Source organism: Centruroides sculpturatus, unplaced genomic scaffold, assembly GCF_000671375.1.
Source record: "Centruroides sculpturatus isolate CEXI.00-Female unplaced genomic scaffold, Cexi_2.0 scaffold435, whole genome shotgun sequence".
In the NCBI taxonomy this organism is placed as follows: domain Eukaryota; kingdom Metazoa; phylum Arthropoda; class Arachnida; order Scorpiones; family Buthidae; genus Centruroides; species Centruroides sculpturatus.
This window is the reverse complement of record NW_019384953.1, coordinates 278,354-305,138: the sequence shown is the minus strand read 5'-3', so window position 1 is coordinate 305,138 and position 26,785 is coordinate 278,354. Positions and strand designations below refer to the sequence as shown.

General features: G+C 29.5%; 1 protein-coding gene across 1 annotated transcript in view; it reads right to left on the bottom strand.

Moving 5' to 3' along the window:
• LOC111632326 (alpha-tocopherol transfer protein-like) overlaps nt 1–26,785 on the bottom strand; it is a 56,787-nt gene that overhangs the window by 25,777 nt on the left and 4,225 nt on the right. The window contains exons 3-5 of the mRNA XM_023376726.1: nt 25,588–25,830; nt 23,443–23,636; nt 22,701–22,814 (exon numbers count right to left, since the gene is read on the bottom strand). Coding sequence (XP_023232494.1) covers nt 22,701–22,814; nt 23,443–23,636; nt 25,588–25,830 — 551 coding nt within the window. The remainder of the gene's footprint in view (nt 1–22,700; nt 22,815–23,442; nt 23,637–25,587; nt 25,831–26,785) is intronic.

Here is a 26,785-nt window from a genome sequence, read left to right as displayed (position 1 = left end):
CCATATTTATTTTAATCCTGCTTTCAATAAACTAACAATTGTAATTAGAATATTATTCAAAATTCATTATTGAAATTCTATTGTTTGTGATTAATTGTTTTCTGTCTTAACATAATATGCACCAATGAGAATGTTTTAAAGAAATGCAATCGAAATATTTCAGCGCAACCGTGCTAAATCTTCTTTCCTGTGGCTTTTAAAATTCTATCGATGGATTTTGATTAAACATTGTCATTTTCCGTTAATTGCGTTGAGGAATTCGAAAATTTAATGAAAATTGAGGGTCCATGACTTCATTTACGAAATACATTGGTATCCAAGTGATGATATGACGTCCATGCTTTTTGTTGCGATTAAGTGCGCCTTATCGGATTTAGGGAAAAAATAATGCATTGTGTGCGCCATAAGTAAAATGTGATGTTAACTGAACAAAACACAAGAACAATGCAATCGACATGAGCGAATGTTTCAGTTATTAAGGTCAAATATATTTATCCACTTGTCTGTTAATTTAATTTTCATATTAACAATATTCACAATTATACTGCTACCTGCTCTAATTTCATTGTACTTATTTTTCCCTGTATGAAATCTATACATATAGTAAATTACTAAATACAAATATAAATCCACACTTAAATTGATTAACTTTTTATACAAAATATGATTTAAAATTAGTATTCTAAAGAATATTATTTATTTAAAAATTCAATTAAATGTAGTATTAAAAATAACTACTTTATATACTAGTCGTTTATTCGAGCAACATCAAATACGTTCATTATTACACAAATATTTTTTTATAATAAAAATTAATTCTGAATATCTGATAATTAAGTAATAAATTATTTTTTTTATTAACTATATACAAAGCAAGTAAAAATATAAGATATGTTTAAATTCAGCTTGAACGGATTGTCATTGTTATTGTTCTGTATCTAATGAACAAATCTACAGTAAGAAAAATTAATGTTTAAAAAGCAATTTATGATGATTGTTATTATTAAGTTGTACAATTAAAACAGTTGAATGCTATAGTTAACATCTATGATATATACTTTATTATCAGATATAAATTTTTTATTCGAATCTCTTCCATTCTGCAATAAGTAATGGTTGTGTTTATACAGAAATTATTAAAGCTAAATAGTTATCAAAAACTCATGCTTATACTCTACTTCTCACAACTCTTAAGCAATTATACAATTACACAATGGTAATTATAAATGAATAATACTGGATAAATCAAATCATATTATCCAGTATGCTACGCTATTACAGCTTACCTACTTTGACTCTATATAGGATAAAAGTTAAACGGAATGTTATTGTAAACATATACATAAATAAACGGGTATTATTTTTTTATAATTAAGTAGTAGTGTGCACTTTTTACTGCCACATTGTCTCTCAGCCCGTTTCTATCCCAGACCACTACTTCACATACGCGACCGCTCGCGCAAAACTGAAACCACAGCCACAAGGTATCTGTGTCTGCCTTAAAACACACAGTGGTGTCAGTTCTAACCGGTCTGGTACCGACGCTCTGACCACAATAAGAAAAGGTTAATTTTAATTTCCCTTGAACTCTATCATACATTTTAATTCTCTTTTTACAATGGAGACTGTTTTGATTTGTGCCTTCAACCTAGTCCAGGTTAATTCATATACTTTTCCCTCTTCTAGCCTAATTATTGTTACTAAATCTATATCTAATTGTAGCTTTAGTTTGAAATAGCGAGGTTGATTCCAAAGTTTTAAACGCGAAAACGCGTACGTCGGACGTTCAGCGCTACTTTCCTGTAATCCTAGAAGTTTGACAATGGTGTTTGGTTAGTCAGTGGAGTCATGCTCGACATTACAAAGACCATTTTCAACTTCTAGGATTACAGGAAATAGGCGCTGAACGTTCGACGTACGCGTTTTCGCGTTTAAAACTTCAGCCTGAACCTAGCTAATAAATGTTGTGTTGTTTAATCATAGCCCGCCCTCGTCATTCTCTCAGTTATCTGGGCCGCCGTGAAAACAGTTTGGTGACCCCTCCTCTAAAATATCAATTTTGTTTTTCATCAACAACTTTCTCGGCATTTCAGTTAGGCAAAATAATTCCGGTCACAACTTAATATAGAGTTACATAAAATGTAACATTACATCCGCCGATAATTGGGCTTTGCATTCAAAAATTATGGTATATCGAAAAATATAATATGATTCTATATACAATAATTATCGTCGGATCTGATGTATGCGAGAAAGGAACAATGAACTTAATATTTCCTCTTCCTTTCAAGTTGGAACTAGCCATCATTTTCAATTGGATTTTTCCCTCTGTAGATATGATAAACATCTTTTTCGCGCTAGTGGCTTCAATTTGTTACGACTAAGAAGGAAATTGCCAGGTACAAGCCTAAAGTCATTGACATTCGTGAGTCCGTACTGCAAGGTTCAGTCTCTTCTGAGGTTTCAGTTCTTCTTACCTTGATTCGTACTTAAATATTCGTTATTAACTTTTTTATATGAATATATAAACAGAATTTAGTCATTTGGAACAACGGTCAGGTACGGCTTGGAAATTTTCAGAAATGGCTGATCCACCGTGTCTTTCAAGCCACAGACCAAATTAACTGCAATGAATACAATGCAATCCAAATTATACATTACCATATTAATTCAACTTAATTCAGGCAATATCATGTATTTATTATATTAATTAAACTATATTAACGGTGTGACGGTGCTGATCTCCTGCCAGCACTAATGAACGGTAAAAAATAATATAGTATTACATGCGACTGATATCGAATCGACAATAATGTAGTATTTTAAAATATCTATAAAACGTCTGTTCGTTAATTAAATACAGTAACTTTTTCAATTCGATTTATAATGTCGACAGTTTTTCACAGAATAATAAATGTAGTACAAACTTAGTCTTTTCTTTTTTGTTCAGTATCTAGAAATAAAATTGTTTTTGGTTTATATTTCGTTCCTTATCATTGGATATGACAGAATTAAATAAGACTTTGATTCTTCTACATGATTACTTCTTCAATAACTATTTTATTGTTTATAACACTTTTATTAAAAATTAATACAAAATTTAACTTATAATAATACACTTCTTTTATTTTTCTCAATATTTTTGAAAAATTTCAAAGTGTTGCTGAATTTGGTACTTAATTTTGATAAACTGGTTATGTAAATTTTGCAGGAAACAAAAATACATTTTTATTTAAATTCTTATTGTAAAGTTCATTTGGAAGTCGATGGTTTATCCAAATCTGAGTATTTCTTTTTCTTCTTTATCATCTCTAATCTGCTTCTGCTAATCAGTCCAACTGCTGTCAATATTTCTGGATCTACTGTCTCTTCAATTTCCTGTAAAAAGTAACAATTTAATGTTTGAACAAAAACACTTTATGTATAATAATTGATTTTTCTTTTAGTTTCTGATCAATAAAAGCAATTGACAGTAAACAGTTTGTTTTTTATATACGCGTCAATACAACTTTTATATTCGTGAATTACTTTACTGAAATTCACATTTAAATTGTATATTGCGATTTAACATTAGTTTGATTAAATATCCAAGTGTTTTAATATGTGAATGTTGTTAATTTTGAATGCACTACTGATAATAAATTCATAAACGACTTTGAAAACAAGTTTAACGGTTTATTTATGAATTTTATACTTTATACTATTTACATCTTAAATAGTTAATAAGTTATAAATTTTATTGTTTGCCATTAAAACCGAAAGTCGCAAATATTACGGTTATCGAATCGTAAAGAAATCACGTATTCTCAAGTTACCGAAATATTTCCGGAATGTATCAAAAGCCTTCATGTATAAGGGGGAGAGAGAATACATCATTGAATATTTTTCTTATCGGAAAATTTTCCTTTAATTCAACTTATTTTTATTATTTTAGTATACTTCAAAAATAAAGATCATACAAATATACTTCAGAGTTGACACAACTAGTGCAGAGCATGCTATTCTGATATTTATAAAATTGTGACAATGCAAGAATCTTTTTCTCATGCTCATTGCTTCATATAAAACCATTTAATCATTAATCGATTAAATAATGATTGGATGGTTTATAATTAATCGAATGCTTTTTAAAATCAGTAACAGCCACAATATTAATGCATAAATTATCATTGAAGTGGAAGGAGCGTGAAAAGTGTGACTGTTCTTATGCTGTAACCAATTTTCCTTCCAGTTTGTACTGAAGAAACATTGGTGACATTTGTATAAAAATGTGTAGTTTTCTCTTTATTATTGTTTTTAACATGTTTCTCATGAGTTATTTTTGTTGAAGAGATTTTACAATGAGAGTGCATATGAGATTCGGAAATATCCTGTTTTAATATCGCAATCGATGTGACGTGTCTTTCCTTCGAAATTGCTGCACAATTGAAAAATACGATTAACTAGACAATTCCATTTAGAATTTTTCTGTTATTTTTTAATTCATGCAATAAAATACATGTAAACAATAAATAAAAGACAATAGCGTAATATATATATATATATATTCATATACATATAATATGCGATATTTCATTGTTTTGTAAAAACAATTGTGTAATTTATGATCAACATAATTTTATAATATAAAAAATTGGCAATTTAATTAGGTTTTAAATATTCAAAAATTTATGGATATGCTATTGTGGAAGTATCAAATAAGGATATTTCATGTGGCGTTTAATTCTTTTTTATAAAAGTTTTATGAAGTCTATACCTCTATACCTCTACTATGTAAATACTAATATCTTTGTTTCAATTAAGCTGTTTATTAGTTTACTACCGCACACTACACAAACTACAATGAGAATGCTTGTAAATAAAAAAATAAAAATGAAAACAAAAAACAATAGAAAAAAAGCCACTACAAGTACTACAACGTTTTATCAAATTGTTTCTTTGTGATTTATTAGATTAAAGGTTAGTATAAATGAATCGAAATGCATGCCTCATCAATAGAAGACAACTCCGTATAATGATCCAGACAAAGATGTCTGTCCAAACAGTCTTTCCATTTAGTAGTATACTTGCAATAATTGCACTTATAAAGCTGTTCCGATGAATGTATTCTTTTGTGTCTTTTCAATAATGATATGGTTATAGTAGAATATTCACATTCATCACATTTGAATGGCTTTTCACTCCAATGAGTTTGCTTGTGAACTCTCAAACAATCAAGAAGCTTATATTGTTTTCGACACACGTCACATGTTAATTTGTTGCATGCAGGATTGTTCTTCAGATGGTCATCGAATATATGTTGATTAGGATATTAATTTTTACAAATCATGCATTCAATGACCTCTATTTTGTCACTTGAAGTAGATGCCTTTTAAAAACAAGGTCGATATTACTAATATTGAGGCTATATGTTTCATTTTATAAAAAGGAGATCGATATAAACTATTCTATATTAATAATTAATAGATTTTCTTTATTTAATTGTTTTAAAAATATGATTTGAAGATTTTAACTCTTACCATGTTTATTATAATCCTGCTTTCAATAAATCAACAATTGTAGTTACAATATTATTTCAAATTAATTATTAAAATTGTATTGTTGTGCGTGATTAATTGTTTGCTGTCTTAATATGCACCAATGAGAACATTTTAGAGAAATGCAATCGAAATATTTGAGCGGGACCTTACTGAATCTTGTTATATGTGGCTTTTAAAATTGTGCTTTGTCATTTTCCATTAATTATTGAGTTTAATTCCTCAACGCAATTATGTTCCATAGAAAAATTTAATAAAAATTGATGGTCCACGATTTCATTTTTCGAAATACAGTGGGGTCCAAGTGATAATCTCCATGCTTTTTGTGACGATTGAACTTACCTTAACGGATTTAGTGAAAAAAATTATGCATTGCGTGCGCCGTAGGAAAGTGAGATTTATAACTGAACAAAACACAACAAGTAAAATTGCTTATCGAATAATTATATAAAAAATTATTTTAAAACTTTTTCAGTGCGGAATTATTGTGGATAAAAATAAAACACTAATTTATTCCAAATGTACAGTAAACTGAGATATGAGAATAATTTAATAGCAAACTTACGTAAGAACTTTACATTTTCGATATAGCAAAACACGATTTGAATCTTGTTTCCCTATGTCGAAAATGTTTTATAAAATACTTTCGATATAAATGTATAAATAGCGAATTAGAAATAGAAGTTTAAAAAGTTTCAATGGTAAGATGAGTAAAACGTCTCTTGTAACTTACAGAGAGAAGTTTACAGATGGGAACAGAACATTAATAATACGATTAATTAAATAATCCATTCACAGCACCACGAATGCTTTACGCATTATGGCGTATTACATAAATCGGTAACATAAGAATGGTGTACGACGTAGTATCTGTACGTCGAAAAGATTCGATAATTATTTATTTTAAAATTTTCCTTTTTAAGATTTAAAGTTGAGTAGAAAGATTTTATGGTGATTTGGCCACATTAAAAATAAATGTTGAAGGGAGGAAAGGTGAATAAACAGCGTGGTAGATGAAGACCAAGAAAGTTTTTGTTGGAATAAGTGGATGAGTATCTGAAAAAAACTGAGGTGTTAAGTGAAAGAAAATGTGAAGAAATGCGCTAGAAAAGATACGAGTGTGTCTGAAGCAAAACAAAAGTACCTGAACAGTAAGGTGTGGAGAAAGTTGCTAAATGAATGATTTGAATAATTACACTCTGATTTTGCCTACTGCTTACTTTTTTTGGATTATGACCATGAGGATATTTATGTATATATGGACTGTACTGTACGTATATTGTTAAAAGGCTACATTCAAACAATTACTTGTTCATGGAAATTAATTATTGCAATATTCATTATAAATAAAAATATTTTAATAAGACTAATTATAGGTTTTTGAATGCAATCGTAATAATAATTTGTTTGAATGATGTTTACTTTGTTATTTTCACCCTTTCTGCAAGCATAACTAATGTTCTTTTTTTACATCTCGACAAACATTTTTAATCTTAACATGGGTTCGGCCAGGTCGACAATAGAGAGGCCGAATGATGAGGATGGGACCTAAACTCCCATCTCGAAATATTCCTGAAGTTATCGACCTGCGTGGATTCTTCCCGGATCTATTTTTACTGCTTATGATAAAAATGCGTGACTATTTAAAAATTAATCTTTACATATTAAATTTACAGTAATATAAATATAAAATATAGTGACAAATACAGTGGTTTTTTGTCCATAATTGGTCCGAAAACAATCAGCGAAATTCGAAACCGTCCAAAACCGAGATAATTATTCTTATATAATCAATGTAAATTCAATTAGTTTTATTTAGACACTCCAAAATACATACCAAAAACACATGTTATAGAGAATAAACAGTGTTTAATACTATAAACAATAATATATTAATATAAAATCAATATAAAAGCGGTCGATTTGGGTAATTTTAATGCCGCTCTCGTATTTTTCAGTGATTTCCTTCAACTCGATCGTGCTCCTGGCCTTTTTTCTTCAAAGGGCTGCTGGCCCTGGATACTTTCTTTGGTATTATCATGGAGCTAAAAGGAGAGGAAAGAAATGGAATTTTTTAGCTAGATGCGCTGGGTAAACGTAAACGAAATCCTAGGCAACCAATGAAAATTGAGCCAAATTTTTTCACGAAAAAAATCGGCAAAAACCGAAACCGACGATTTTTGAAGATAATGATACTGCTGAATGCTGAAGGCGATATTGACAGCAATTGTTAAATATTAAACGCAATACAGGAAAAGATATCGTCATTAAAGCAAATACTTCATGATCCTGGTTTCAGACGTCAATAATTTCTATCTAGCAATTCTTCAGAAAAAAAGTCTCCTTTCACACAGATACAATGCAATTCACATTATACATTACAATATTAATTTAATTTAATTCAGGCAATATCATGTATTTATTATATTAAACTTTATTAACGGTGTGACGACACTGATCTCCTGCCGGCACTAATGAACGGCGATAAATAAACTAGTATTAAATTCGAACTGATATCGAATTTACAATAACGAAATATTTTATGATATTTATACTGTAAAACATCCGTTTATTAATTAATTAAACACAATAACTTTTTCAATTAGATTCAAAATGGTTGATATAGTTTTTCACACAATAAAAAAATGTAGTCTGTTGTTTTTTGTTTAGTCTCCAAGAATAAAATTGTTCCTGGATTATATTTCGTTCCTGATCATTGGACATGACAGAACTGAATAAGACTTTGTTTCTTCTACATCATTAATACTCCAATAACCATTTTAATATTTATAAAATTCTTATTAAAAATTAAAAACAAAACTCAAATTTTAATAACTTTCTCTTATTTTTACAAAGTTTTATCAATTTCTTTTTTGAAAATTTAAAAATTTAACTTAATTTGATACATAATTTTGAAAATACATTATGTATATTTTGCAGAAAACAAAAATACATTTTCATTTATATTCTTTTTCTAAAGTTTATTTGGAAGTCGATGGTTTATCCAAATTTAAGAATTTCTTTTTCTCCTTCAACAACCCCAATCTGTTTTTCCTAATCAGTCCACCTGCTGTTAATATTGGTGGATCTTCTGTTTCTTCAATTTCCTGTCAAAAAATAACAATTTAATGCTTGAACGACAGCACTTTGTGTAATATAATTGATTTTTCTGTTAGTTTCCTATCAATATAACAAATTGACAGTAAACAGTTCTTTGTTATATGCGCATCAATAAAACTTTTATATCCGTGAATTAAAATTGCACTGTATATATAATTATGTTTATCTTGGATACAAACATTTACTTGATTATACCTCGATCTGTACTGAATTTTTTATTTTAATAAAGTTCATTACAAGAGCGTATATTTATAAAGGAAAAAAGGGGAAACATTATTAAATATTTCCGTTTCGGAAATTTTCCTCTAATCTCACTTCTTTTTTATTATATATTATACTTCGAAAGTTAGGTGTAGACAAGAATACTTTAGACTGAAAACAATAGGTATCGACCATGTTATTTTCATATTTGTAAAAATCAAACAATAAAAAAATCTTCTCCTTGTGCTCGTTGGGTCAAATGAAACCATTTAAATTAAAATCAATTAATTTAAGTAATGATTAGAAGGATTATAATAAATCGATTACGTTTTCCTCAAACAGTAACAGCCTTAATATTAATACATAAATTACCATTGAAGTGAATGGAGCGTCATCGGTATGACTGTTCTTATGCTGTAACCAATTATTATTTCGGTTTGTACTGAAAGAACATCGCTCATGTGATCAATGTTCTTTCAGTACAAACTTCTATAAAGTCAGACATGTTTTTATATTTCTACTGTGTCTATATTAATTTCTTTGTTTCATTTAGCAGTGGTATAATGTTTCAGAAGAATAATGTCCATCATTATTTTTAACATGTCCCTCATGAGTTACTTCTGTTGAAGAGATTACAGCAAGAGAGTGCATATTAGATCGCGAAATATGCTGTCCACAGGTTGCAATATGATGTGACGTGTCTTCTCTTCGAAATTGCCTCAAAATACGATTAACTATACTATTTCATTTAACGTTATTTTCTTGCGCTTTAAATTGCACTGAAAATGTTGATCGGAATTCTAAGCTGATTATCAAACACAGTGTATCATTATATGCATTGTTTTATAATAGTACAGTAATTACAAAAACATTAAATTTTACTTTAATTAGAGAAATCTCATTGAACAAACAACATGCGTTACAATTACCCGATGAAAATAATTCAACATAACATTCATAAAGCAATTTAATTAATTTAAGTCACATAGTCATGTTCATAATTACATGTGAATCTATAAAGAATTTAACATTGTGCAAAAAAAATATTAAATCATGGAGGAATATTAATATACTTATTTATAACTCGAATTCAAGACCAAAAAGTTAACGTATTCGTTTAACTGATTGATTGCACGATTGTGCTTTTTATAAAATGGTAGAGGGTTAATACTTTATATAACACAGTATTCGAGATGTATTTACTTTCTAAAGCAGATGTTGTTCTTACCTGGCATGTAAATTCTTCTTGTGTTGAATGTTTCCGAAGCTTGTGACTTTTTAAACTTGACTGATATGCAAATTTTCTCGAACACTTATCACACTGTATTGGACGTTCTCTTTCGTGTTGTTTCATATGTTCTTCGAAGAAGTATTTTGATTGACACCGTTTCTTGCACAACTGGCACTGATATCTTTCCACTTCCTTGAATCTCGGTGCAAGCTAATCCATAAAATTATTTTAGAAATTTAATAATTATATATTACTTGTGAAAGTTTGGAGTAAAAATTGAATATAATATACGTTATCGGATCGTTTTGTAAAAACAATTGTGTAATTTATAATCAACACGATTTAATATTGAAAATATTGCAACGTAATTCGTTCTAAAGTAATAAAAATTTATGGATGTGCTATCGTGGGATTCTCAAATAAACACATTCCATATGGTGTTTAATTCATTTTTAGAAAAGTTCTATGAAGTCAGACATGTTTTTATATTTCTACTATGTGTATATTAATCTCTTTGTTTTATTTAGCAGTTTATTAGTTTACCAGTCTACCACACACTGCACGAATTACAATCAGAGTGCTTATGAATAATGGAACGAAAATGTGAACAAAAAAAATATATATATATATATATATATAACACTACAAGTTTTACCATATTTTACGTAATTGAAATACATACTTCATCAGTAGAAGATAACTCTGTATAATGTTTCACAAAAAGGTGACTGTCAAAACTGTCTTTCCATGGAGTAGAATGATCGCAATAATTGCACTTATAAAACTGTTTCGGTGAATGAGTTATTTTGTGTCTGTTCAACTTTGACTTAGTTATTGTAGAATATTCACATTCATCGCATTTAAACGGTTTATTTTTTAAATGTGTCCGCATGTGAATGTTCAATCTATTAATGTGCATGTATTGTTTTAGACACGCGTGACATGTTAATTTGTTGCAAGCAGGATTGTTCTCCAGATGATGATGGAATTCTTGCTGGTTAAGATACTGATATTTACAAATCATGCATTCAATGACTTCTTTGTTATCACTTGAAGTAGAAGCCTTTTAAAAACAAGATCGATATTACTAATATTTACATGTTTCATTTTATAAAAACGAGATCGATATAATCTATTCGATTCTGATGATAATCTTTAGATTTCGATTTTTATATAATTTTTAAAAGTATAATTTGTAGATTTCAACACTTACCATATTTATTTTAATCCTGCTTTCAATAAACTAACAATTGTAATTAGAATATTATTCAAATTTCATTATTGAAATTCTATTGTTTGTGATTAATTGTTTTCTGTCTTAACATAATATGCACCAATGAGAATGTTTTAAAGAAATGCAATCGAAATATTTCAGCGCAACCGTGCTAAATCTTCTTTCCTGTGGCTTTTAAAATTCTATCGATGGATTTTGATTAAACATTGTCATTTTCCGTTAATTGCGTTGAGGAATTCGAAAATTTAATGAAAATTGAGGGTCCATGACTTCATTTACGAAATACATTGGTATCCAAGTGATGATATGACGTCCATGCTTTTTGTTGCGATTAAGTGCGCCTTATCGGATTTAGGGAAAAAATAATGCATTGTGTGCGCCATAAGTAAAATGTGATGTTAACTGAACAAAACACAAGAACAATGCAATCGACATGAGCGAATGTTTCAGTTATTAAGGTCAAATATATTTATCCACTTGTCTGTTAATTTAATTTTCATATTAACAATATTCACAATTATACTGCTACCTGCTCTAATTTCATTGTACTTATTTTTCCCTGTATGAAATCTATACATATAGTAAATTACTAAATACAAATATAAATCCACACTTAAATTGATTAACTTTTTATACAAAATATGATTTAAAATTAGTATTCTAAAGAATATTATTTATTTAAAAATTTAATTAAATGTAGTATTAAAAATAACTACTTTATATACTAGTCGTTTATTCGAGCAACATCAAATACGTTCATTATTACACAAATATTTTTTTATAATAAAAATTAATTCTGAATATCTGATAATTAAGTAATAAATTATTTTTTTTATTAACTATATACAAAGCAAGTAAAAATATAAGATATGTTTAAATTCAGCTTGAACGGATTGTCATTGTTATTGTTCTGTATCTAATGAACAAATCTACAGTAAGAAAAATTAATGTTTAAAAAGCAATTTATGATGATTGTTATTATTAAGTTGTACAATTAAAACAGTTGAATGCTATAGTTAACATCTATGATATATACTTTATTATCAGATATAAATTTTTTATTCGAATCTCTTCCATTCTGCAATAAGTAATGGTTGTGTTTATACAGAAATTATTAAAGCTAAATAGTTATCAAAAACTCATGCTTATACTCTACTTCTCACAACTCTTAAGCAATTATACAATTACACAATGGTAATTATAAATGAATAATACTGGATAAATCAAATCATATTATCCAGTATGCTACGCTATTACAGCTTACCTACTTTGACTCTATATAGGATAAAAGTTAAACGGAATGTTATTGTAAACATATACATAAATAAACGGGTATTATTTTTTTATAATTAAGTAGTAGTGTGCACTTTTTACTGCCACATTGTCTCTCAGCCCGTTTCTATCCCAGACCACTACTTCACATACGCGACCGCTCGCGCAAAACTGAAACCACAGCCACAAGGTATCTGTGTCTGCCTTAAAACACACAGTGGTGTCAGTTCTAACCGGTCTGGTACCGACGCTCTGACCACAATAAGAAAAGGTTAATTTTAATTTCCCTTGAACTCTATCATACATTTTAATTCTCTTTTTACAATGGAGACTGTTTTGATTTGTGCCTTCAACCTAGTCCAGGTTAATTCATATACTTTTCCCTCTTCTAGCCTAATTATTGTTACTAAATCTATATCTAATTGTAGCTTTAGTTTGAAATAGCGAGGTTGATTCCAAAGTTTTAAACGCGAAAACGCGTACGTCGGACGTTCAGCGCTACTTTCCTGTAATCTTAGAAGTTTGACAATGGTGTTTGGTTAGTCAGTGGAGTCATGCTCGACATTACAAAGACCATTTTCAACTTCTAGGATTACAGGAAATAGGCGCTGAACGTTCGACGTACGCGTTTTCGCGTTTAAAACTTCAGCCTGAACCTAGCTAATAAATGTTGTGTTGTTTAATCATAGCCCGCCCTCGTCATTCTCTCAGTTATCTGGCCCGCCGTGAAAACAGTTTGGTGACCCCTCCTCTAAAATATCAATTTTGTTTTTCATCAACAACTTTCTCGGCATTTCAGTTAGGCAAAATAATTCCGGTCACAACTTAATATAGAGTTACATAAAATGTAACATTACATCCGCCGATAATTGGGCTTTGCATTCAAAAATTATGGTATATCGAAAAATATAATATGATTCTATATACAATAATTATCGTCGGATCTGATGTATGCGAGAAAGGAACAATGAACTTAATATTTCCTCTTCCTTTCAAGTTGGAACTAGCCATCATTTTCAATTGGATTTTTCCCTCTGTAGATATGATAAACATCTTTTTCGCGCTAGTGGCTTCAATTTGTTACGACTAAGAAGGAAATTGCCAGGTACAAGCCTAAAGTCATTGACATTCGTGAGTCCGTACTCCAAGGTTCAGTCTCTTCTGAGGTTTCAGTTCTTCTTACCTTGATTCGTACTTAAATATTCGTTATTAACTTTTTTATATGAATATATAAACAGAATTTAGTCATTTGGAACAACGGTCAGGTACGGCTTGGAAATTTTCAGAAATGGCTGAACCACCGTGTCTTTCAAGCCACAGACCAAATTAACTGCAATGAATACAATGCAATCCAAATTATACATTACAATATTAATTCAACTTAATTCAGGAAATATCATGTATTTATTATATTAATTAAACTATATTAACGGTGTGACGGTGCTGATCTCCTGCCAGCACTAATGAACGGTAAAAAATAATATAGTATTACATGCGACTGATATCGAATCGACAATAATGTAGTATTTTAAAATATCTATAAAACGTCTGTTCGTTAATTAAATACAGTAACTTTTTCAATTCGATTTATAATGTCGACAGTTTTTCACAGAATAATAAATGTAGTACAAACTTAGTCTTTTCTTTTTTGTTCAGTATCTAGAAATAAAATTGTTTTTGGTTTATATTTCGTTCCTTATCATTGGATATGACAGAATTAAATAAGACTTTGATTCTTCTACATGATTACTTCTTCAATAACTATTTTATTGTTTATAACACTTTTATTAAAAATTAATACAAAATTTAACTTATAATAATACACTTCTTTTATTTTTCTCAATATTTTTGAAAAATTTCAAAGTGTTGCTGAATTTGGTACTTAATTTTGATAAACTGGTTATGTAAATTTTGCAGGAAACAAAAATACATTTTTATTTAAATTCTTATTGTAAAGTTCATTTGGAAGTCGATGGTTTATCCAAATCTGAGTATTTCTTTTTCTTCTTTATCATCTCTAATCTGCTTCTGCTAATCAGTCCAACTGCTGTCAATATTTCTGGATCTACTGTCTCTTCAATTTCCTGTAAAAAGTAACAATTTAATGTTTGAACAAAAACACTTTATGTATAATAATTGATTTTTCTTTTAGTTTCTGATCAATAAAAGCAATTGACAGTAAACAGTTTGTTTTTTATATACGCGTCAATACAACTTTTATATTCGTGAATTACTTTACTGAAATTCACATTTAAATTGTATATTGCGATTTAACATTAGTTTGATTAAATATCCAAGTGTTTTAATATGTGAATGTTGTTAATTTTGAATGCACTACTGATAATAAATTCATAAACGACTTTGAAAACAAGTTTAACGGTTTATTTATGAATTTTATACTTTATACTATTTACATCTTAAATAGTTAATAAGTTATAAATTTTATTGTTTGCCATTAAAACCGAAAGTCGCAAATATTACGGTTATCGAATCGTAAAGAATTCACGTATTCTCATGTTACCGAAATATTTCCGGAATGTATCAAAAGCCTTCATGTATAAGGGGGAGAGAGAATACATCATTGAATATTTTTCTTATCGGAAAATTTTCCTTNAAAAAAAAAAAAATATATATATATATATATATATAACACTACAAGTTTTACCATATTTTACGTAATTGAAATACATACTTCATCAGTAGAAGATAACTCTGTATAATGTTTCACAAAAAGGTGACTGTCAAAACTGTCTTTCCATGGAGTAGAATGATCGCAATAATTGCACTTATAAAACTGTTTCGGTGAATGAGTTATTTTGTGTCTGTTCAACTTTGACTTAGTTATTGTAGAATATTCACATTCATCGCATTTAAACGGTTTATTTTTTAAATGTGTCCGCATGTGAATGTTCAATCTATTAATGTGCATGTATTGTTTTAGACACGCGTGACATGTTAATTTGTTGCAAGCAGGATTGTTCTCCAGATGATGATGGAATTCTTGCTGGTTAAGATACTGATTTTTACAAATCATGCATTCAATGACTTCTTTGTTATCACTTGAAGTAGAAGCCTTTTAAAAACAAGATCGATATTACTAATATTTACATGTTTCATTTTATAAAAACGAGATCGATATAATCTATTCGATTCTGATGATAATCTTTAGATTTCGATTTTTATATAATTTTTAAAAGTATAATTTGTAGATTTCAACACTTACCATATTTTTTAAAATTTTAATCCTGCTTTCAATAAACTAACAATTGTAATTAGAATATTATTCAAAATTAATTATCGAAATTCTATTGTTTGTGATAAATTGTTCACTGTTTAAACACAGAAAATACACCAATGGGAATGTTCTAGAGAAATGCAATCGAAATATTTCAGTGGAACCTTACTGAATTTTTTCCATGTTGCTTATAAAATTTTGTTCAATGGATTTTGATTAAACTTTGTCATTTTCTATTAATTGCTTTGAGGATCTCAAAAATTTAATTAAAATTGATGGTCCATGACTTCATTTACGAAATGCATTGGTATCCAAGTCATGATATGATGTCCATGCTCCCTGTCGCGATTAAATGCGCCTTATTGGATTTAGGGAAAAAATAATGCGTTGTGTGCGCCACAAGTAAAATGAGATGTATAACTGAACAAAACACAAGAACAATGCAATCGACGTGAGCGAATGTTTCAGTTATTAAGGTCAAATATATTTACCCACTTGTCTGTTAATTTAATTTTCATATTAACAATATTCACAATTATACTGCTACCTGCTCTTGTTTCATTATGTTTTTTTTTTCCTATATGAAATCTATACATATAATAAATTACTAAATACAAATATAAATCCACACTTAAATTGATTAACTTTTTATACAAAATATGATTTAAAATTAGTATTCTAAAGAATATTATTTATTTAAAAATTTAATTAAATGTAGTATAATAAAAAATAACTACTTTATATACTAGTCGTTTATTCGAGTAACATTAAATATGTTCATTATTACACAAATACTGCTTTATAATAAAAATTAATTCTGAATATCTGATAATGAAATAATAAATTATTTTTTTATTAACTATAATATTGATCATGTTGTGAAGTTCGCTGCAGAATGCTTCTACTTTCTCTTTAGTGGCGTATGTCGTGGGGGCATAAACTTGTATGAAGTTTATATTCATGGGTTTGCTGTTGATTTTGATTAAGATGATTTTCTCATTACTGGCATTATATCCACTAATGCACCTGGCGACGTTTTTGTTGACTATAAATGCTACGCCTTCACGCCTGATGATGTCCTTACCTGAGAAATATATAGTGTGATCGTCAGATTGGAAAAAACATTCCCTTTTCAGTGGAGTTCATTGACTCCTAAAATGTCAACATTGCATCTTATCATTTCTTCTTTACTATCTCTAATTTGTCGAGAGTCATTCCTCTTACGTTTCAAGTTCTCACTTTTATGTTTCTCTTTGTAAACTGCAGATTGACCCTTTCATCAAGAGTATCAGCCTCAGGGTGCTCCTCAGAGTTTGACCCTGCTACTTCATCCAAGTCTTGATTGAACAGGTGATACAAACTACGCTCTTCTCTAGTAACCGGTAGGTGATCTGGCAGCCTGTGGAGGGTCCACCACTGATGACAATAACAGAACTTTCTTGTAGCTTAACGTGAAGTGTTCTGGTAAAAATAGCGTGGTGGTTTGCCAGTTCCTTCCACGCCCATTCTCTTTTCTCATCCGGGCTTGGGACCGGCAATGGCGGAGTTTTGCTATACTTAAATACACATTAAATATTTTAATGTAATATAATAGAAAGGTTAGAAGTACGAAATAATATAATAATTTTAATGTTTGCTGTTATTATTTTTTTTTGTCCGGGTAACTCCGGGCTTATTCATTAGTATTTTATATTTTTGATGATTTTACGATCTAGCTGTGAGACCGCGAATTTTAAGGGAATTTTGGAATCAATGTTAAACGTTTTTTTCGAATTGTAACCATTTTCGACAGAGAAAAACTCTTATTGAGGAGTGTCAGATCGAATGTCACTTTTTATATCGTAATTAAGTGGGAAAGTTCACACCTAGTCGTCAAAGAATACAAGTCATCGTCAACAAAAGACGATTGCGTGACCTCTTTCCCACTGTAATGCTATAAAAGATGGAGTAACCGAAAGCTCAGGGTCATCGAGTGGAAGTTGTACTTGAGATAGTGCACAATTAAGCCTCCGCATCCCCATCCTTCCCGAGAAGACAGAGGATGAGGACTAAGATACTTCTATAACCGTAACAGATCGTGCCAATAGCTCCTCATCAATACATAAAGGTAATTATTAGCGGTCTGCGAACTCTCTCTCTCGACGAAAATAGGCATAGCTGTTAAAGATTAGCCCTGTTATTTTTTTTTTTTTTTTTTTTTTTTACAGACACTACGGTGACATTATTCAACACTTGGCAGATTATTCACCACTTTATTCAGTTGGTCACCGTAGTGTGTCTATAAAAAAGCAAGGTAAACTACAACACGGTTTCATCAGAATCAAATTAGCCCTGTTGTAAAAAATTTGTTTTGAAATCGTAGATTAACTGCATTTAGTTGCATATAGCCTTCTACAACCTGAAAGTATTTTGCCATAAACATTCTGATGTATCTTAGAGATAAAAATTCATTAAACCTTTATTTTCTTATTCGTTAAAAACCTGTCTCCAGTCTATTCGAGAATCCAATCGACTTACCAACACGATTTCCACTAGAAATTTGCACTCCAAAATCCATCCAGTGACAAAATGAGCGAGTTTTACCAACTCGACGTGTAAGTGGCAATTAGGAAACTGACACTGTGCCTACATATTCTCACATAACATAAGAAAAGAGAAATGAATAATTTTATATAGTTATTAAATTTTTTTCGATTTATCATTTTTCAGCGAAAAGATACATTAAATATAAATTTTAAGAATATAACATTTTAAAATAGGCTATGATAAATGTACAATGAGAAGTAGAAAAGTTATTATAAAATCATTGACAATTTTCAAAAATTCGAATTTTTCTTAACATTTGTATCCAAAAATGAATGTCTTGCAATATATAAATTTTAAATCAATGAAATTTAAATTTATATTTCATATCTGATTTATTATCAACTGTTATCATACAAATTATTTTAGAGATTTAATTCAAATATGTTAACATGAATGTACAGTACAGTACAAGACGAGTCTATATCGCTTAGAAATGTGTAATTTCAAGTTCAGAATCTTCTTTCATAGCAGCCAAAAATGCTTCTGGATCGTGTGAATAAGATTTAAATCTTTCTTCAGATTTTTCTATCAGTTTCTTCAACTTTTCGTCTTCAATTTCTTCACGAACGTAGCGAAATGTGCCTTGGCTGAAATTCTTATTTCTTTGTTCTTCGTACATCTTTACATATTCTTCGTTCTTTCGAAAGAATTCTTCGTTAGCTTTAATCATGTTATTGGCTGCAGTCGGATCGAAACTTGGCAAATTTCCTCCGAATTCCAATGGCAGATAATCGGGACTGATAAATTCGTGTAATGTTGAGATGTCAGAATGAAGATGCACCTGTAATTTAAAAATCAATTAATATAATTGGTACAAACATCGCTAAACCCGATATATAATAAAGCTACACACCAACCGAATGCCGAAAATCTATCGGGCTAGTATAAAGCTAATTATTAAATGAATTACGTAACCAATTTGGCTTTAGAGGTAAGCATTAGGCGCCATCTTTATTATATATCGGGTTTAGCGATGTTTGTATATATTACGCCTTGCCGGGGTTTGCGATGGCCGGTTGAGGGCCTTATAGGACGTAGGACGTGGGCACTGAATGTGTCCCCAGCTGGCGTTGTAATAACCGTCGATGGTTATATAGTTAGCTTCTATACGCTGGAAGAGGAGATCGGGCTGGAGGTCCGGATAGCGTAACTGGCAACCGGACTATTTTGACTAGTAACTATTTTGACTGTATATTTTGACTGTATCTGCATGATAAGCAGGAGTTGTGGGTTCGAGTCCCGCTCCGGGTCGAATTTTTCTCCCGGCGGCTCTAAATTATTTAAAATTAATTTATTTATTTATAATTATTAATGTTAATAAGAGATGGCGCCTAACGCTTACCTCTAAAGCCAAATTGGTTACGTAATTCATTTAATAATTAGCCTTATCCTAGCCCGATAGATTTTCGGCATTCGGTTGGTGTGTAGCTTTAATATAATTGTTTTTCGTTACAATGAGTACTTTTTAAATTTATTTTCCTTATAAAACATTGATTAGAAAAGAAAATTTGCAAAAATTCATTAAAAATCATAATTTTCTTTATGTCTTATGTAAATCTATTTTATATACATGACTGATTATACAAGCATCATAAATCACCTGTTTTAACGAATACAGTTTACTTCCACCTTTATTACTGTAGCATATGGTTGAAAGTAAAAAAGTAGAAAAGTAAAAGTAACTCAAATGCAGTTACGTTAGCTTTTTGTAGTACCTAGTTTTGTATTTTTTGTCCTATCTTGTAACAAAAAATACAAAAAGGCTATTACAAAAATCTAACGTAACTGCATCTGAGTTATATATCTACATTACAAACGATTCTAAAACAAATTAAACATATATCACTAAACAACTTTTTGGCTTCTGAAATTCGTTCAGTTTTGGCAAACAACTTACTTTCTTTTGACACACCTACCTTTTCTTTTTTTTTTTTTCTTAAAATTCGAGACCTAGTTAAGCTTTTTCTACAAACATACTACACCCTTTACGTTCTGCGATTACTTTCATGATGTTACTTAAGTTTCTGTTAAAAGAAAATTTCGTAATTCCATTAGATTTGCTGTTTTTGTCTTAGGTTTGTTATTCCAAACTTTCTAATTAGACCTTCTATCGTGTAAGTTCCATATCCTAGTGTTCTGCCCAATTGTTTGGTTCTGTTCAGCTCCTTTATTCTGTCGATTTCATTACCACAATATAAAAAAGCTCTTCTGATGAGTGCCCAGAATGCCGCTAGTTTCATGTACAGTGGGCTGTGTGTTGGCTTGATGTACACATTTGTTTTTAAATTCTATATTTATGTACAAAATTTCGTTTTTAAATTCTATATTTATGTACAAAAAACGTAGTGATCTTTTTGTTCTATCTTCAATTTCAATCCATCCTTGTTTGCGTTACCCTTATCAATAAATTAAGTGATGCCTTTGTTATTCTTTAAAATTATACATACACCATCCACATAACTTTTAAAATACTGTATATATTGTCTGCTTGGAAGCCATTTACAATACTTTTTTCCAGTTTCCGTAACACTAATTCACATAAAAATTTTGATACGGGACTCCCTATACAGACAACTTTTTTGACTGTATATTTGATTATTAAAATTAAAAACTAATTCATAGCATACCAATATTTCGTACACCGTCATGTCAATTGAGTAATTAATGAATTCTGGGATCTTTAGAAATATAAATTATATTAATGCTGCGAAACATGATTCAACTTTTATTGAAGAATACAAATTCTCAAAGTCCCCATAACTCTCCCTATTTCTTCATCCATTAACAAGAGGTCTTGTATTCTTTTATTACTTTTTTTCGGTCCTGTGCAACCAATATACTTTTCTCAAGATTGGTGGTAATGTATTTGTGAAATCGTTTTTCAAGAATATATGTCGTACCTCTACATTTTTTCACAATCGGTCTTATTTCTTTACCGAACTTATGTATTTTAATAATAATCCTGGCATCCCTGGTCTCCTGTTCCGACATTTTTAAGGAAAGTTAATACGTTGTCTAGCTTAATTTTTTCCAGTTTTTAAACTCTTCTATCGATGTATTCAATAATTTTTTTTAACAATCTGTTCGCATTTTGTTCCTTTAGTATAATCCTTCAAACCTTTATTGTATGCTTGTCTTTTCGTAATAACCAAATGCTTGCTTTTGTCTGCTCTTCTTAAGACCAAGTCATTCTCTATCAATTATTTTCGTGTTTGTTTTATATTTTTGTTTCTAATGCTTTCCTTTGTCTTCTTTGTTTGGTCTTGTATAACTGATTTCCATCTGAAGTAGTCTTTAGCCAATATTAAACGAATCTTAGCAGCCAAAAACGTGTTTAGTGATATATTTTGTTGTGCTGAGTGTCATTTATATTATTCACAAATTGGATGTTCTATAGTGAATGAATTATCACAAACACTTCACTTTTGACATAAGTGTTTAAAAAGTACAGTACATTACCCCCTCGTTACATCGCGCTTGTCAGGAGACAAAGAAAAATTCTTTTTAAAAATTTCTTAAAAAAAACAAAATAAAATTACACCTGTATAAAAATTTTAGAACTTTTCGTTCAGAAATAAAGAAATCTTTTAATTAAACATTACGCGGTGAATTCGAGAATTTATACCTTGATGTAAAGCGACCATATTGCATCAATTCACATAAAGATGTGAAATTTCGAATTTACAGAAGCTTACAAATGATAAGACGGTACTTAAAATTAATAAATAAACAACTTTTAATATCAAAAGAAAAGATAAATGATAATTGATCTGTCAATCTGTTTTGCTTGTTTATACATTTTGACGAATTTATTGCTTCACCTGCAGTGGTAATTTCAATGAAAATGATAGAATAAAATACCGTATTTTGTTACAAAAAGAAATTCAATGGCAATTGGTAATTTAAAATTTATTGACTGAAACGCTTTAATATTCGTGGAACAAGAAAAAAGCACGATATATCGAGTTTCTACTGTATTTGTTTTATTAAAGTAAAATTGTTAAGAAAGATTATCGAAATTATTTCTATTATAAATGTTCACGAATTTAATAATAAGCATAAATCAAAGGTATTATCCATATATATATATAATATATCGAATAATTTGCATGCAAAAATAAATGCCAAATTTTTAAAATATTTACACAAAAAAAGTCTGATATATCTAGGAATTTTATGTCTTTTATTAACAAATTTTACGTGTCTTTATTTATGTAAAAAAAAGCATTAACAAAAATAAATATTAAATTTGATTTGTATTAATAAATAATTAGAAATACTTACTCTGTCTCTCAGTTTACTTGGTAAAAGTGGAATAAAAATGCTTAGAATGGCCTTAATGACGATATTCAAGTTTACGTAATGAATTTCACTAAATCGAGCCTGATACGAATCTCTCTAGTAATGAAAAAATAAATAAAAAGTAATAACATATATTAATTTATTAGATGAATATTTGATATTTAATCAAAATACTTAATTAGTAAATATTATTTTAATAAATATTTTCTTGTAGACTATGTCTACCTCGCGTTATTATTAACTTTAAATGTAAAATATCATTGAAGATTATTTGTGGAATTGATTTTGTAGGAGGATTCAACTTCTACCTTGTGTTCTCACACCTCAATTTGTAATGAGTATTATGAGTCGTGAGTACATCTCTAACCTGTTATGTTTTCTGATCGTCCTTATTTCAGACTTACTCATAATGAAGGTAATTGTAATCGTTCATGTACCCTCAGTGTGGTGGTGACTTTGCCAACGTGATTATATTATAGCCAAAAGTGAATAGTTACAATTGGAACTTACTTTGAAATTTATTTTAGTTAAGTTTCCATGTTTCCTTTTTGGAAATCGTGTATAAAATTCTATTTCTGTTTCTGTATGTGCTAGGATTTTAACCATTTTCTCCATATACTTTATATTAATCAAACTCAAAATAAACAACGAAATAGTTCAATTACTGTACATAAATTTAAATATAAATACGGGACTAATAAGGTATAAATTACGGCTTACTCACAAACAAAACATTCGTTGCTGAACTGAAAAAACTTGGTGTAAGTTGAAGGAAATGTGATATTGATATTCCGTCTGCATTCGTTATAATTACAAATTTTTTCTCTTGAGATCGATGGAGATTTAGTTGTAGGTCAGAGAACAGCATTACAGTACGAAACATATCAAATCTATTTGCAACAGAAGTATCCCATTTACCTGCAATAATAACAAAAGATTATATATATTAACGAGAGACATCAGGAGAAATTAATTACAGTAGTGCATCCTACTTCAAATACTCCGAATTTAATTCCTTCTAGTTTACCTTTCTAAATTGTTCGAATTACAAATCAATTTTCTCCATTCCAAAATAAAGGAAAGTGAAATAATTCCCATACCCTAAACACAACACATTTCGATAAACTTAAACAGCAAATGGAGAAAATTTAATGTGGAAAAAATACGGCTTAATTCCTGTAAAATAAATTGAACGCAAAACAATAAATAAAATACGTAAATACTATATAATAAAATTAAATGCCTCTACTGTATCTTAATGAAAAATGATTGTCAAGTTACTTAAAATCTCAATGTAACTGTTTGGCACTCAAGGATAATCTTCTTGGAGATGTTATCATCAGCCAATTGTTTGCCACACTAACAGAAGTGAAAAAACTTATCACACTAAGATAAGTTTTTTCACTGCTATGCGATCTCTTAGAGGTCAAATAGTCACACATTCAGCAACATTTTCTGCTTTTATAGCTTTTCTTTGTTCTTAATTAAGAATGGTGCAAACCGTCGACTTCGGCATGATTCACCACGCGTTTACCTCTTTCATGCTTCGGATAAGTTCCGTTCTCAACTTAATTGTCGATGTTACAACTTTCCTCTTAGGTTTCTTTGCTTCCGTGCTATTCTGTAATGCCATGGTTAGAAAGTAAGGGCTTATATAACCAAACATACCAAAACTAAAGCGAAAAGCATTAAAATCACAAGAATATAACGTAAAAGATACTCAATTATCAAGCTTTTGATTCCCTATTATGTAAACTCGATCTTTTTTCCATATTTTAAGCTGAAATGCATTTTAAGGGAGTCAGAATAATCATGAGTAGTTATGGTCCAAATAGGTTATGCTTAGACCGATCCAAATGCGTTCAAAATTCACACATCTATCATATTGAAAAATAGAACAACTTCTGGTCATCCATTTCACCATTTCATGGTGTAGCATATGGTTTGTTGATGTCTTATGATGGTCATATAGATGCATCGTTATCTGAAATGATGTTTAGATTCTTTCCTTAATTTATTTCATCAATTTTCGGATTAGTATGTTCTATACTCATCAGGACAACTACTTTTCATCTTTTGGTGCAATAAGATATTAAAATAACTGAATGAGTAAAAGTACAGAAGAGAACTTTTCGCAATTTTTGGGCATCGCAAATTCTACGCATAATTCGGTACGATTGTTGCAAATGGTGCCTAGCAATGTCGTGTTTATCGTCAGTAGACGTCTATCTTATTGCAGGCTAGTAAAGAAATTAAAATACATGACAAAACACTAAATTTTTCATAAATAAAAATCAAGGTAGTTTCGATGTAATTCCAGTATAAAATCAAATTTACTTCAGCTGTACTGGGTGATAAATTCAGCTTCTTCCCACCTACATATAAACTTTCTGCAACAGCCACGATACAAACAATTTGTTTCATTTAGGTTAACAGCTACTTGACGTTTAAAGACACAAAATGTTTTAAAATTACAGTGATTCGAAGTACGAACACCACTGTAATTGAAATTCTTTAACTGCTTCGTATAACATTTGATATAATATATTACTGGTAAATTCAAAATTTAATTAGGCTAATTTATAACTAAACTTAGTTACGATAAACAGTAACATACAGCATGATATGTACTGTACTTGTAACATAATAGAGATGATAGTATATGTAATATACGTATATACAAGTCGTGTGAATAAGATAAATTAATAAAGTATTCTACTATTATTAACTAACAAATATATTTATAATTTATCTATTAATAACAAAAGGAAAGCTAAATTTTAACATTAATTAATTCACTTTCTTTTCTTGTTTTTTTTTTCCTTTTCTTAAAATAAAATAATAATAAAAAAGTCATAATAATGCTTACTGAATTGAAAAATGAAAACATATCTGCCTTTCTGATCGGGTTTTGGCAAAAATTGCATAATATTTAACGATAATGCTTGCTCCAACTTGGAAGGAAGAAGGTCTTTAAAATATTGAGGATATTGTAATCTAATTTCGTAGTAATTCTTCAGTAATTGCAGAGATCTTCCCATTTCATATTTTCTTGCGCGAAGAATTCCAAGAAGAAAGATGTCGTCCATACAGCACTTTATTCCTTGATCTTCTACATTAAATAAAAAATAACAATAGTTTTAAATCTAACTTCATATCTTTAATATATAAAATTTCAAAGCTGTATTTCTCACTTATTAGTCTGATGTTTAATACAAATATCGTTGTACTCAGTCTTAGTTCTGTAGTTTATATAACACTGAAAAGTATTGTAATCGACTCAAATTTAATCCCATTCGTTTGAAAATCTCTACGTTTTCAGATTCATTAACCCGAAAATAAAGAAAAAAAAAACGTTTGTGTATATGTATATATGTGTATTATTGTGTGTGTGTGTGTTGAGTAGACTACAGTTTCGTTTAAAACTCAGGATGACTTAATGATTAACTTCTTAATGTAGAATTAATTGAAAAAATGATTTCAGATAAAAAAAATCTTTCATTATTATTTAAAAGAAAACATTCATTTAATTTGAAAAAAACGTTTTTTAATTTTTTTTCAATGCGTCGAATTTGATTCCTAAATGGCACCTTTTCCTCTGGATAGCCTACTTTAAAGGGAGCCCCTGCTGTTCGGCTTTACTCCATTATTCGTCGTTTTGCTGAAAATCTGCCATTTATAGGTTAGGTCAGGTTAGAGATAAAATATAATATTATCGCTATGTAACATTTGAGAATACCCATATCGGTTTATATGCATGTATATATATATGCATATAAACTAGGGGTCCCCAAAGTGGTCGATATCGACCCCTTGGGGTCGATAAGAGTTCTCCAGGGGTCGATTAATACACGAGTGTTGAAAGGGGGTCGATTAATACCAAAGAGGATTGATTAAACTATCTAGGAAAAAATAGAATATTCCAATAAAAATTCGAAATATGGATATGATCAACAACATTACTGACTACCCTAGTTATAACTTGAGTTTTGCCTTAGCCTACGCCGCTTTAAGCATGTGTTATTCTGTTTTCACGCATCTGGCAACTGTACTAGTGTTGCAAACAT